The sequence below is a fragment of the Aspergillus ochraceoroseus genome (genome assembly GCF_002846915.1).
Source record: "Aspergillus ochraceoroseus IBT 24754 chromosome Unknown P175scaffold_1, whole genome shotgun sequence".
Lineage (NCBI taxonomy): Eukaryota > Fungi > Ascomycota > Eurotiomycetes > Eurotiales > Aspergillaceae > Aspergillus > Aspergillus ochraceoroseus.
Genome location: NW_024468476.1, coordinates 2,384,827 through 2,398,482, shown reverse-complemented (window position 1 = coordinate 2,398,482; position 13,656 = coordinate 2,384,827). Strand labels below are relative to the sequence as shown.

The following is a 13,656-nucleotide window of genomic DNA, read 5'->3' as shown; positions in this document are numbered from 1 at the left end:
TCTACCAGGGGTATGACTTCAGACACGAGCTATCACAGCAACCGCACTAGCCCTACATAAGCAGGTAAGAATAGTGATCTTTTTGGCACTCATTTCTCACACTGCCCAGGCAGTAAAATACTAATACTTAAACCTGTTTCTACGCTGTGGTCCCCTATGTAACTTGTTGGAGTGCTGCACTTAGTGAATGCAAATAGCACTGCCATTAAGTGAATAGCAACACGTGACTACCCAGTGTATTTAGGCCACTGTTTCCTTCTAGATCTCCATACTTCCTCCAAGCATCTCTCCTTCTCTCTATCTCCTAGCTAGACCTAATTGAATCCATTTCAGTCAACTCCTCCTGTCATCATTTGACGACCTCTTATCATAACTTAATCCTTCTCAGTCATTCTACAGTCTACTACATTTTGCCTACCCGCGTCTATTGATTATCACAACCATGCCTGAGCCTCAGAAACACAAGGAGCTACGGGTTGCGCTCCGTGCGCTCGCGAAACACTTTAATAGTCTTGAGACACATCAATTCAATCACAGCTATCTAAAGACGCACAAAGTAGACGTCTTGTCCATGGATCTAGATAATACTAAGACCATGCCGAAATTTTTCACCCCATGCGCCGCCTCTCTGTTGATAAACCCTGATTATGAATATGACCGGGATAGGATGATGTATCAAGACTTTGATTCAGTTAGCCCAATTTACAGGCTCCCAATCAATTGTACGCGTAACATGATCAGTTATTTCTCCTACTATATATTTGCCAGCGATCTTCATAGCAATGACTATGGCAGGTGGTCTAGTATCAGGTACCTCCTCCAGCCTCTGTGTATTGTACTCAACTTCTCACACAAGATAATAGTATTGATGATGAGCCTTTTACAGGCTTATATGATTATCAGTCTCCTGGATATGGAACCCCCACAGCTGCTGAATTTACAGATGGTTCATGTCCGCACGTGAAAGCCATGATCTATAATGATCTGGAAGGTAATGATGGTCAACTTTTACGAGGAGAGATTATAATTACTCTCCGCTTAATTTATGCACAATTCAGGAGGCCCCATTTTTTCAAACATCTAACTGCCCCAGTAAGTTCTGCTCTGCCTATAATCTATCAGCCCAGGAAAAGTGAAACTAAATCCAAGTACAAATATATAGGTTCTTCTTTTCTCCTTCATGGGGCCCCAACATGCTCGGATTATCGAAGCATATTTTGATGGCAGCTCGCTGGTGATGCGTCCAACTCGGTTATTTGATCTTCGTAAGAAGGACGAGGCCTTGATTAAAACTTTTGGGCAGTGGTTTCTTGGAAGCCCGACTGGAGATACTCAACAGATATGAGGAATGTCTATGATAGGTCTATTGGTTCTTTGTCTTTATCCTTGTTTTGAAGTATCTTTAGGTGTAGGGTCTGGGCTCAAAATGCTATATTTGCGAAGAATACAGGTCTGTCGAGAATCTTATTGTTGCTAGTGTGATTTGGATGTTTTAAACAATATTTTCTCTACATTTTTACTCTGCCTAGTCTGCATCCTTTCCTATATTAATTGCTTAGATATCTCAGCAGAAGATATCCTCGCTCAAGACTTATTTTGATGATAAATACAGGGCCTGGTTAAGTAGAGCATTTGACTGCAGGACTGAACTGGTGCTTTTTGTCGCTGGGCGAGCGGCAAGGAGGGGGAAACCGGAAAATATGCTGGTTTTCTTAACCTGAGCTGCAGCTTCGACTGCTTATTCGGTTTCCGAAGCCCGGACACACAGCTACAGGGACGAAAAAGTTTTATCACAACAGGGATCGCTCAATCATTCAATGAACGCCCAAAATCAATTAACCTTAACCGTCTAGCATCGCGAGGATGGAACTGGGCAACCTTTGCCTTCACTAGAAACCGGGATGCGGCGGATTCTTGGGGAACGTCTATGTAGGATGATCCCGCATCCAATAAGGTGTCGAGCAGCTCCTGTATCGCGACAGCCGCTGCTTCTCTTTTGTTCGATGGTTGTGTGCTCTCCTGCCCGGTTTGGCGACGGAGCAGATCGTCAATTCGATTTTGATTGCTGCTTTGATCTTCCGTCTCTGACGACTTGGGTTTCTTCGGTTTACCATGGCGAGTATAGCCAGATGCCAGGGTAGCGTCCGAGATGTCTGCCGCGTCTCCAACAGCCGGTCCCCCGAGGTCTTCGGCTGCGATCATCGGCGCTAGGGTATCTTCACAAAATTTATGCAGTGCGGTCTTCATGCGACCGGCGTCTTGATCCAGAGTAATGATCTTCTTTTGCTGCTCTTCTAAATGGTCACGTGCCAAATCAGAGGGGGATTTCTCCTTGTTGGTCGATTGTTCTTTCCTAATGCTGTCTATTCGCCTCCGTAGTCCATCTTGTATCGATCGGGCGTCACGTAGGGCTGTCTCTTCCGTTTTTAGGCGCTGACGGGCATTGACAAGTTTCTCCGCTGTCATTGAGATAGAGGCTTTACTCTCCTTCAGGATGCGTGTTGTCTCTTCAATCGCAAGAAGAGATGGCAGGGGCGATTCTGGCTTCGGAAGATCTGGCTCGGACTTGAGCAACGAGTCGTAGGCTCCCTTGGCTCTTCGCACTTGAGCCATCCGAGACCCGGCTTCGACTCCTATACTGGGTGTGGCATTCACTGCGCGCAGCTGGTTCGCCTGTTAGTTCAAACGGGTGCTTCATTTATCCTGTGAGGGTTTGAGGGTCAATTTCTGGGCGTACCCTGCGCAGGTCATCTTCCTGACGTCTAACTCGATCTTGGAGCTCTCTTAGCGTGTCATCCAATTTGCGCTCATAGTCCTGGATATCAGACGAGCTAATCCGATGCTGTTCATAGTATTCTTCGACCTTTTGACGATCCTCCGCAAAGTGTTGGACCTTTTCGACAGTCTCCTGGGACACCTCCATCGAATCCATGTGGAGCGGCGATTTGGGTGTTAAATCAACAAATCCTTTATGCGATCTTCACGCGACTGTAATCATTGCTATTCCAATACAAAATGTGCATATACAATTGGACATAATCAAACCAAATCACCAATCCAAACGCGTAATTGTAGTTTATTACTATCAACACACATACGGCGCCTTGGACGACAACTTTGATACAAGACCCACGTGATGGATCCCACACCTTACCCAGAGCAGTTTAGCGTGTCCCCGTGCCAGCAATTCGCCTCACTTCTTCTCTCAACATCCTCTCTTCACCGCGACATTAACTATCAGCACCTCCTTTTATCCTCACCTTCTTCATTCTTCTTCTTCACATCTCCTGCTCTGTGGAGGTGTTGGTTTGACCTTGGTGTTTTTCACCTTTCTTATTTTGTTTTCACTATCTCCCGTGAAAAGTCACTGCGCCTTCATCTGGTGCGGTTGTTGTGTGGCCAGACCTTTGTGGTGTACATCGTGTACAAACAAAAGCGTCGCGTAATCTAGGAAGGGAAGGGGATAGATTTGGGCTTTGGCAGTCATTTCAAGTCCTCCACTTGCTCTTTTTTTTATATTTCTTTTTCTTTCATCTCTTCCCCGCGCTCTACACCCGTCAGCTCCCAAGCACGCCCGGACCCTTTTTTTGAGTCCACCTCCTATCATCGCCCAGCACAAGCACCTTTGCTCCGTCTCATCGTACCCGATCCGATTTAGTCATTTTCCTTCTTTCCTCCTACCTTAGCACCGCTTTGCTTTCGCGAAGCTTCCTGCTCCTCAAGTTCCTTCAAGGCCCGTGATACCCAGCATCTCTCTCACCTCGTCGGCTGTCCTTTCTCCAGCCTCACTTCCTTCACTATCCACGATTACACCAATTTCCCAGTTCTCTTTTTTTTTTTCCAAGCACCAGATTCCCTTTCCAATCGATCGCCACACCAGCACGCTTTCCTGGGAATTCCTGGTGTACATAGTCGATCAGAATAAAGGAAAAGAAAGAAACAAAAGAAAGTTATTCTTACAATCCGACTTTCTGCGTAAGTGAAGCAGGGCTGCGAATTTTTGACATAATGTCCGCCTCTCCATCTGCGTTACAATCCACCAAGCGGCCCCTTGAGGACCCTTCCTCGCCATCCGGTCCGAATGATCAGCCAGAAGCCAAGCGCCCAGCTTTGGACAAAGTAGTAAAAGGAGACGAGTCAGAGGCGTATGCGGATGTCAAGACTGATTCTTCCGGTGCCGCAGATTCAAATGCGGATGGCCAAGGTGATACCGTTGTCCCCGATGCTCCTAACTCTAAAGGAGCTCACGCTGAGACGCAGCCGATCCAGTCGACTGCCTCTCATGGTGAGCAAGCAGGAAGCCAGAGTGACCAGCGCCCCCAGGATGAGTCCAGCTGGATTCATATCCGGGCTGTCATCTCCAGCCAAGAGGCTGCCACTGTCATTGGTAAAGGTGGAGAGAATGTATCCCAAATCCGCCGTTTGTCAGGCGCCAAATGCACCGTTAGCGACTACTCTCGCGGGGCAGTGGAGCGTATCTTGACCGTCAGCGGCCCACAGGATGCTGTTGCAAAGGTTTGTTCTCTCCCTGGCCCCTTTTCTTTTTGGGTAAGTAACTTATCTTCTTGGCAGGCCTTTGGTTTGATTATCCGTACCTTGAACAACGAACCCCTTGATTCCCCTTCCACTGCCCAGTCCAAAACTTACCCCTTGCGTTTGTTGATCCCCCACATTCTCATTGGTTCGATCATTGGTAAGGGTGGTGGCCGTATTCGTGAGATTCAAGAGGCCTCGGGTGCTCGTCTCAACGCTTCAGACGCTTGCCTCCCGCTCTCCACCGAGCGATCTCTTGTAATCCTTGGTGTTGCGGATGCTGTTCATATCGCCACATATTATGTTGCTGTGACACTGGTTGAGCAGCTCACGGAGCGCTTTGGCGGCCCAGCAGCCTCTGCGTATGCTACCCGGAGCGGTGGTCCTGCTGGAGCCGTACCAGGTGGCATGCAGGTTGTCCCCTACGTTCCGCAGCCAGCTGGTGGACAGTATGGTCATCCGGATACCTTTAAGCGACACCATCCTAACGCCAACCGTGCCGGTAGTGGTGCTTACGGCGTTCCTTATCTTCATGGCCAGCCTGCCCCAGCTCCGGTATCCCAGCCCGCTATGCATTATGGGGCTCCAAACACTCCATATGCTGGAGCTGGTCCACACCAGCCTGCCCCTTACGGTGCTCCTCAGGCCGCGCAGCCTCGTGGCGGTCCAACTCCCGCCGCTCCTGTCGGGGGGGCTATGCCCGGTCAGCCACTGACACAACAGATCTATATCCCGAATGACATGGTTGGTGCTATCATCGGAAAGGGAGGTGCCAAAATCAACGAGATTCGACACCTCAGTGGCAGTGTGATCAAGATCAACGAGCCTCAAGAAAACAGCAACGAGCGCCTGGTGACTATTACAGGTACCCAGGAATGCAACCAGATGGCGTTGTATATGCTCTACTCGAGACTTGGTTAGTATCTGTTCAGTTTTGCTTCCCAATGCAACTGCTAATTAGCTGTCACAGAAAGCGAAAAACACCGCATCTAAAAGGGGTGAGTGTGTTTACTCTATTTACATTTTTCTTTTTCTTTTTTTGTTTCAGGAGCAGCTTGGGCTATTTGATTTTGTGCGACATAAAAAAAAAATGCGTCGTTTCATGGTGGCCTTGGTGGTTTCATTTCGGGGACTATATGCTTTATGCTGTATTATTTGAAAAAAAAAACAACAACAACAACAACAACAACAACAACAACAACAACAGCGCGAGTCGCAATCATATTATGTTTCCATATTAATTTACACTGATATTCCTTCATCCTCTTTTCTTTACGATTCCCCTTAAAATCAACACCATGAGCTCACACCTTCTGAAACGTCACATGCTTCATCCCCAACCCTTGCAACGGCGACACCATCTTCTCCCTAATGGGCTGAATCGCCTCCGTAAACTCCTTTGTCCCCTTCGCAGCCACATGCGCCTCAACGCTCTCCCACCCAATAACCAGAAGATGCACAAACGCCTCCCCAGACGGACTCTTCTCCTGCGCAAACGTCCCAGGCCGCTCCACCTGTCCCATGGAAAACGACTTCGGTCTATACTCCGCCGCAGCCCGCTCCACAAGCGCACTCCGGAACCGAATCAAGCCATCACACACTCCTGTACGCTCCTGCGGCGAGAGCGAGGTCGGAAACGCAAGCGGGCATAATTCCGTAACAGGGTTCGCGATCAACGTCGACGATCTGCTGCGTCTGCCTTTTGGTTCGGAAAACAAGGAACGCTCGGGCGGGAAGAACGGCGGCGGCTGGAGAGTCGTGAAGATTGTTCCGATTTGCGTATTGGGTTCGAGAAACGGCGAGAGCTGGGATGTTTGGGTTCCTGTGTGTGCGTCTACCCAGTCTGCGGTGGGTTTATTTATTTATTTATTTATTTTTTTTCGTCATATGTGATGTGATGTGATGTGATGTGATATGATATGATGGAGTGGAGTGTGTGTCCACTGGAGGAAGGAGGTAGGTAGCTGGGGTACTAACCAATAGCCCATACGACGAGGTTCTCATCCTCTTTTGTTCTTCCCCATGCAGAACCTTTGTAGCCGCTTTGCGCTGTAGTTGCTTTGAATATCCGAAGGAGAGCAAGTCCTTCGTTGTTCGAGGGGTCTTCGGGCTTTACAGTATCCTTCAGATGGAAATATATGAATTCGGTGACGGTGGACATTTTTGTAGATTGTCTGAGAGGAATATATCCTTGCGATTGAGTATTGACAATAACTCTGTGGATTTTTTTTTTGGTTTTTTTCAAGTATAAGTAGAGGTCCAGATGCAGGGTGGTGTAGTTGATGTCATCGGCGGGGATTCTGTGATGTCAAGCCGGTGGTGCGGGTCGTAGCTCTCACTCACAATGGCCTTTATAGAATTGTGAAATTAAGGCTTCAGATAAGACGGATATTTTAATTAGTTGATTACTACAAAAAAAGAGAGTCGTCAGGTCTATGTACATACAGATACTCCACTGACATCCCCCCCCCCCCCAAAAAAAAACTAGTTGCTCCATGCCGTGACTCGTTGGTTTTTTTTATCATTCATAGCACAAAATAAACAGAGTAAATATGCTAAAGGCAAAAAGGCCCGTAAAACCACATAATCCTACAAGTCATCCATGCTTCTCACTTTCGATTGCTTCTCCCCAATTGCCTTTTTCAAACTTTCTACTATGTGCTGCTTGCGCTGCATCTTGGCCATCCATTGAGTACTCCATGACTTGCCCTCCAAGCCACTCATATTTTCCACGGTACGGAGCCGGCTCACTTTAGCTGACCCATTGATGCTCGCTCGGAAGTTGAGGCCTCGAGCAGAGGAGTCTGGTGTATGATATGAGCTGACAGGTACATCCACGGACCCACAAGATCCAGGGGTGCTAGGAAGCTTGCCCAGGCCTTTCCTCGGGGTAGTAAATGGGGATCCCTCCCGGCTAACGGGGGACGCCGAAGTATCAATGCCTAGCTTCTTCAGCTGAACCTCCAGGACATCGATATCACTGCTCTTGCTTTCCACCATATTCATCATAGTCGCAATGGTGGACGTGACAGCCTCAACGGTTGGGCGTTTCGTCGACTGGCGCGACCCATCCGCACGGGGAGCATCTGCGATCTTAGCGCGCAGAAGAGATACTGCAGACTCCAAATCGGCCAGTCTCCCTTGGATTTCCGCCGATAATGACCGAAGATCTTGCTGAAGATTTGCTTGCTCCGCAGAGAGACGAGCAGAGACAATGGCAGCCGCATCAGTGTGGGCGTCGAGGGTTTTCCGGATACTGGCACACTGACTGCGCAGCGTAAGAATATCCTTACTCAGTAGCTCTCGGCATTTCTCGAGCTTTTCTTCGACCCCTTGCACACGTTGTTCCTCGAGAGAACCTACAAGGAGAGTGACGGCATGACCTAACTCCTCAATTTCTCGTAGAAGTAGCTTCTCGTCCAGGATATCAGCAGGGTGATCACTCTGGAGAAGGCTCATCCAATTAGGGTTCGCTGATCCTTGTTGGTACAGGAGGAAGGAGGCCAAAGAGCGAGAATTAATGCCCAAAGTATCCACCATCGAGTTGATATCACGGTATAGCCGTTCGATTTGACCTGGAATACCCGGCTTTGTGGCCTGACCTGTATAATCCTGATGAGGTAAGAAAGGATCAAGAGTAGGCACAGGCTCCAAAGACCGACTAAGATCCGCACGAAGTCGCTCATCTTCGTCATCGGACAAGGTCTCATCTTGCGTCTGAACAATAGGCTGGGGTCGTGGACGCTGCACAGCATGGATGGGCTCAGGTCTTAGCGGACCGTCACGTTTAGCAATCTCAGACAGAGACGCTTTCCGGGCTGCAAGTGCGCTCCCTGGTTTATGAGGGGTGCTAACTGATGTGTAGCTCTCTTGCTTGAGAACATTCTGCTGTGCGCGGAGAGGTCGGACAGGGCTGGGCGACCTTGGCGGCTCACGGGTTTGAACTGCCTGAGGGAAGAATGGTTTGCTGATTTCTCCAAACAACTGCCGTGGCTGCTGTCGCCCCGGTTGGTTCGGCTGGGAAATTCGATCAAACAGGCCGCCAGCAGAACTTTTATCGGAAATTTCGGCACCAAAAGAGGTCTCTGGGCTAGGTCCGTCGGATTCTGGCTCGCCAAGGTCATGTGTAATGTCTTCACCACTATCCTCGAAATCTGACTCCTCCTCCTCTTCCTCCTCTTCCTCCTCTTCCTCCTCCTCATTGAAACCCTTCTCGGATTCATCCGCATCTGAGCCGTCGGGAACAGGGGGAGCTCCTTTGGTTAAAGTGCTGGGCTTCTGTGTCATAAAATCTGGAGGCAACGGTGCCTCTTCGGCTGGCTTCAATTTCTCTTTGGGCTTTGACGTGAAATCTGGGGGTAAAGGAGGTTCGCTGTCGGCCCCTGATAGTTTTGGGGCGGTCGTAAAATCTGGTGGTAGAGGCGGTTCGCCTCCAGCCGCTGGAGCAGTCGTAAAATCTGGTGGGAGGGGTGGCTCGCTGTCAGATTCCGAAAATTTCGGTGCAGTCTCGAAATCCGGTGGTAGAGGTGCGTCTTCTACTGAGCATTTAGAGACATTGGAGGAAGCAGAGGTGTCGCCAGGCCCATACACAGTCTTGCTTGTAGAATCGGGAGGCAAGGGTGGTTCTGGCAGGGAAATGGCGGGAGTAGTTTCAGGCTCTGGTAGCTTTGCCTGGGTTAGAGGTGGGCTGGCGACGGCCGTTTTCTCGGAAGGAGGAGATGGAGGGCTTAGTGTCTGTTTCTCAGCAGCAGCATTCCCCAAGATTGAGAAAGGCGACTTGCTCGATGGGGCGGAACTGAAAGGTTGAGGAGCTTGTGCCTGCGAACCGAAAGAGCCGAATAATGAAGACGACCCAGAGGGTGCTGGCTTGGAGGGAACACCGAATAAGGACGGTGCTTGTGCCTTTGGCTCCGGTGTATTTTGCTGAGGAGCAGACGAGTCATCCATGTCATCCATAGCTTCTGTTGGCGGGCTTTCTTTGTCCGGAGTAGACACCATCTCATCCAGTGCTCCAAGAGAGAATAAGCCTGAAGATTTCTCGGGTTTGGGGCCATCATTGACAGCAGTCCCATCACCCTTGAAGGTAGACCCAAGAACAAAGCCACCACTACCCAGTCCAAAGGGACTCTTTGTCTCGGTCGTCTGTTGAGTACCAAATGCAGACTGAGTGGCGGATTGACTACCAAAAACCGAGGGCTCCGAGGGCTTCGAGAAGGGACTTCCACCAGTAACCTTGCTGAATGGTGATTCCCCCGACGGTTTAGAAGCCGCTAGACCGGCAAACCCACCAGTGCTTGCGAATGAACCAAAACCGCCCCCTGAGGTCTGTCCAGCCGTTCCAAATGGATTTGCGAGTCCTTTTCCAGTGGTCGAAGGTTGTCCAAAGGCAGTCTTGCCAAACGGCGACCCTCCTTGACCCAAGGCGCTAGACGATCCAAATGATGGCCCTATTTGAGAAGGAGCTCCAAAGGCCGGGGCACCAAACGAGGGCTTCCCAAACCCTGGGGTTTGAGTGCTACCCAAGGATGATGGAGATCCAAATGCCGGCGCAGCAGATGGCCTGCCAACCCCTGAAGACCCGAAACTCGGTGCACCCAAGCCGGTCGAGCTACCGAAACCTGATTGTCCAAAAGTTGGTAGGGCGGCAGGCTGTTGTTGCACTGGCTGGAGCTGAGGCTGGGGTGCTGGCTGCTGCTGCTGCTGCGATGCCACTGAGGCTAGGCCGGAATATGGTGTTTTCTGACGGATGGACTCCGAGTATATGAACCACCAAGACGAGAGAATGCCTTCGTGGTTCAGGAGGAAAAGGTTAGGTAAGGGGGTCGAGCTCTCAGGAATATCTTCGCCTTGAATCGGAGACATCACAAGCTCCGAGCTAGACAAGTCGATTCCTAAACCTATCACTGAGGTCTCATCACCTGAGTCCATCAAAGGAATGCTAGCCTTTTTAGTATCATCATTAACTTCAGTTGTAACGAAGAGTCCAACAGCGGCTGCAGCACCATCGTCACTTGCCAGCGGTTGGTCCGACCTTGTGATTAGTCCCACGTCGGCGGAAGCGGTAGATGAAATTATCAACGCATCTTTCAGATGAGGTTTGTAATCTCTGAGGCGTGCAATGAATTGGTAAGCAGGGGCACGTTTGAAGCCCCAGGGCGCAGCGAGCTCTGGCAGCTTCTGGATCAAGAAGGGGGCCTGCTTTCTTCGGGTTATGATATAATAGGATGATGGAGGCGTATTTCCCATATCATCTTCAGCGGCGTTCGGAGTATAAACTGTCAGAAAGATGTCGTTTTCTAGCCAAGCGATAGAAGAAACTAAGGAGATTTAGTCATTGAAAGTGCGCTTATTTTCCCTACTTCACCAAAACTTACCATGACAGGGCTCTTCAAGATCGGAAGGGCAAGGGATAAGGTCCTTTTGTACACCATCTGGCGCCATCTGGTAGGCTGTTCCATCCACCAAACCGGCTACAAGTTGTTTGCCCTTATTACTCCAACAAACAGAGCTAACCCCAGTTTTCAAGATATTCCCATTCGGTCCCGACACGAGGCTTCCCGCCTTGAGGTCCGCAATGAGCAATTCCCCCCCTGTAGTAACAAGAGCGACAAGGGAAGAAGAGTGAGAATCCTCAGCTGGCGCGGGGTTTGGAGCGACAGCTCGGAAAGTAGCGCCATTCGTAGGGATAGACAAGGCCGGTTGCGCGTTTGGCTGTAATAGAGCGGTTGTCTGGAAGACGGACAGTTGTGGCCCGTTCTCTGTAGCCAGCACCAAGGCAGTGTCTCCAGACGCGAAGGCTATGTGTGTGGGTCGGGCAGGAAGGGATATCGTTGCTTGGGGCTGGAACGGCTTTGTCTTCACCTGTTCCTCTCCGGCAGATGATGATATTGCGGCTCTGACTGACTCGGAGGAGGCAATTGATAGGGAATTTGGTCCAGCTCCCACAACTATACCTTTGGTGGCCGCGACAGCGAGCAAGGTGCAAGTTGGGGCTGGAAGGGCATCAGTCGGCCAGGGGGTCGGAAGGAGTTGGACGTTACTGTCGCCGGAAACGCCTTTAAAACCAACTTCCTATTCATGCGATTAGCAAGCTCTCCCAAGACATCAGCCACAGCTTGACCATGCGACGTAGTTACCTCGGCACAGACGTCTGGAAGCTCAGCTCCCAATTCCGCTGGGATCCCCCCCGCAGGGTTCGAGGGCACAATGCTAAAGGCCATCCTGAGTTTGTCTAAATCGGCCGATATTGAACGAGGACGGTCGCCTAAAGATAACCTGGGCCTTGGACCATGGGGAGAAGGAGGAGTCGGCGGCAAGGCTGGAAAGGAGCGACGCTGGAGTTGCTTGGGACTCCGGTTGAAAAACTGCGCAAAAATCTTGATCGCCTTCCCAGGAGGGAAGGGGAAACGGCGCGGGAAACAAATGGAAGGAGGAACAGAGACGGAGACAAGTTGGCCGGGACCGAAGCGTGGTTGAATATACAAGACCAGACAAGACGTAAGCAAGTAATAGCAGGTAACTAGTTACTTCACTTCATGCCTGTGGTTCATCTTCGGGCGATCCCCAAACCCAACAAAAACAGCAGTAGAGGGTCGAAATTGTCCTATTCCCAATTCGACAGGTCGACTCTATTATGTAAAGATGGCGACAATCGATGAATCTCGACGAATCAAGCCGTGAATTAAATGACTAGAAAGAAAATAAGAGTCCAGAGTAGCGAATTTTTGACCCTATCGGAACATCATATCTCCGGCACCAGAGCTCCGGGCACGGGACCCAGAGTTGCCTGAGGCAGCTACAGGCTAGGCGGCGGGAAGCTTCGTCACTCACAGCTCTCCATCTCGTTCATCCTTATCCTCACCTTTCTCCCGAGTTCAGATTCCTCTACCCTGATCCCGTCCGTTTTGCAGACTGCACTCCGTTCTGTCTCTTTATTTTCACTCTGATCCCACTTCGCCGTCGTCATGACCGGCTTCGACTTCTCCAACTACAACCGCAACGCGGCTCTGCATGCTAAGGGTGCACCCCTACCAAAAGCTACAAGCACAGGTACAACCATTGTCGGTTGTATTTTCGATAACGGCGTTGTGGTTTGTTCTCTCCGACTCCCGTAGTGGTGGGTTGTGATGAACAAGGCTGACGATACCGATTTACAGATCGCAGCAGATACCAGAGCAACCAGCGGTCCCATAGTAGCTGACAAGGTAGCCACGACCTCTCTCTCATCTCCCATCATCGAATTAGTCTTTCCAAGGCCCTTTTACTGACACCAAGTTTGTCCCCTTGAACCAAAAACAAAAAAAAAACAATAGAACTGCGAGAAACTGCACTACATTGCTCCAAAGATCTGGTGTGCAGGTGCGGGTACAGCTGCTGACACCGAGTTCACCACCGCCCTGATCAGCTCCAACATCGAATTACACGCTCTTTCGACTGGACGACCCCCCCGGGTAATCACCTGCATGACAATGCTGAAACAACACCTCTTCCGATACCAGGGACACATTGGCGCGTACTTGGTGGTTGCTGGTGTTGACCCTACTGGCACGGGCCTCTACACTGTCCACGCCCACGGATCAACGGATAAACTCCCCTACGTGACCATGGGCTCTGGCTCGCTAGCGGCCATGTCCGTCTTCGAGTCTACATGGAAGCCCAATCTGAACAAGGAGGAGGCCATCGCGCTGGCGTCCGAAGCTATCAAGGCGGGTATTTTCAACGATCTGGGGTCCGGCAGCAACGTCGATGTCTGCGTCATCGAGACGGACAAGCCCACACAGCTCCTCCGCAACTACATCAAGCCCAACGAGCGTGGCCAGAAGGAGCGCAACTACCGCTTCCCCAAGGGCACTACCGCTTACCTCAACGAGAAGGTCTATACCAAGGAGGACTTGAGAAAATACGTAACAGTGGAAGAGGTTTCTGGCGATCCCAATCTGATGGAGGTGGACTCGTAAATAGAGAGGAGTAATGGAGAGCGGCTGGGAGGCTTGGTTCAAGAGAAATAAACCTACTTTTCTCATTCATTCGACGGGGACTGCGGTTATGTTTGTACTAAACCACCACTACTTTAAATGAAACAACGAGGACTTTTCAACTACCAAAACAATTCCATTTCCGATA

At 50.2% G+C, this 13,656-nt stretch overlaps 6 protein-coding genes across 6 annotated transcripts; 3 read left to right on the top strand and 3 right to left on the bottom strand.

Annotated features, from left to right (window-relative positions):
- Nucleotides 1-290: 290 nt before the first annotated feature.
- P175DRAFT_0553730 (uncharacterized protein) lies at nucleotides 291-1,484 on the top strand. The gene is made up of 3 exons (XM_040900510.1): nucleotides 291-810; nucleotides 864-1,092; nucleotides 1,163-1,484. Exons 1-3 carry the CDS (start codon nucleotides 443-445, stop codon nucleotides 1,343-1,345), a joined length of 780 nt encoding a protein of 259 aa, XP_040755843.1. The 5' UTR covers nucleotides 291-442; the 3' UTR covers nucleotides 1,346-1,484.
- A 41-nt stretch (nucleotides 1,485-1,525) lies between these two features.
- On the bottom strand, nucleotides 1,526-3,066 carry P175DRAFT_0553729 (uncharacterized protein). The gene is made up of 2 exons (XM_040900509.1): nucleotides 2,738-3,066; nucleotides 1,526-2,664 (listed from the first exon to the last, which is right to left on the bottom strand). Exons 1-2 carry the CDS (start codon nucleotides 2,930-2,932, stop codon nucleotides 1,807-1,809), a joined length of 1,053 nt encoding a protein of 350 aa, XP_040755842.1. The 5' UTR covers nucleotides 2,933-3,066; the 3' UTR covers nucleotides 1,526-1,806.
- Nucleotides 3,067-3,829: 763 nt separating this feature from the next.
- P175DRAFT_0497573 (telomere maintenance protein PBP2) lies at nucleotides 3,830-5,796 on the top strand. The gene is made up of 3 exons (XM_040896311.1): nucleotides 3,830-4,515; nucleotides 4,573-5,449; nucleotides 5,504-5,796. Exons 1-3 carry the CDS (start codon nucleotides 4,009-4,011, stop codon nucleotides 5,524-5,526), a joined length of 1,407 nt encoding a protein of 468 aa, XP_040755841.1. The 5' UTR covers nucleotides 3,830-4,008; the 3' UTR covers nucleotides 5,527-5,796.
- A 41-nt stretch (nucleotides 5,797-5,837) lies between these two features.
- Nucleotides 5,838-6,815, bottom strand: P175DRAFT_0470519 (uncharacterized protein; the record flags this gene model as incomplete). Its single annotated transcript, XM_040895042.1, has 3 exons — nucleotides 6,511-6,815; nucleotides 6,274-6,376; nucleotides 5,838-6,228 (listed from the first exon to the last, which is right to left on the bottom strand). Exons 1-3 carry the CDS (start codon nucleotides 6,692-6,694, stop codon nucleotides 5,838-5,840), a joined length of 678 nt encoding a protein of 225 aa, XP_040755840.1. The 5' UTR covers nucleotides 6,695-6,815.
- A 185-nt stretch (nucleotides 6,816-7,000) lies between these two features.
- Nucleotides 7,001-12,066, bottom strand: P175DRAFT_0449981 (FG-nucleoporin NUP159). Its single transcript, XM_040894455.1, has 3 exons — nucleotides 11,670-12,066; nucleotides 10,908-11,604; nucleotides 7,001-10,850 (listed from the first exon to the last, which is right to left on the bottom strand). The coding sequence occupies exons 1-3, from the start codon at nucleotides 11,751-11,753 to the stop codon at nucleotides 7,123-7,125; spliced, it is 4,509 nt and encodes a 1,502-aa protein (XP_040755839.1). The 5' UTR covers nucleotides 11,754-12,066; the 3' UTR covers nucleotides 7,001-7,122.
- Nucleotides 12,067-12,497: 431 nt separating this feature from the next.
- Nucleotides 12,498-13,490, top strand: pup1 (proteasome core particle subunit beta 2; the record flags this gene model as incomplete). The annotated part of the gene is made up of 3 exons (XM_040893364.1): nucleotides 12,498-12,623; nucleotides 12,690-12,776; nucleotides 12,846-13,490. 3 exons carry the CDS (start codon nucleotides 12,498-12,500, stop codon nucleotides 13,488-13,490), a joined length of 858 nt encoding a protein of 285 aa, XP_040755838.1.
- Nucleotides 13,491-13,656: the final 166 nt, after the last annotated feature.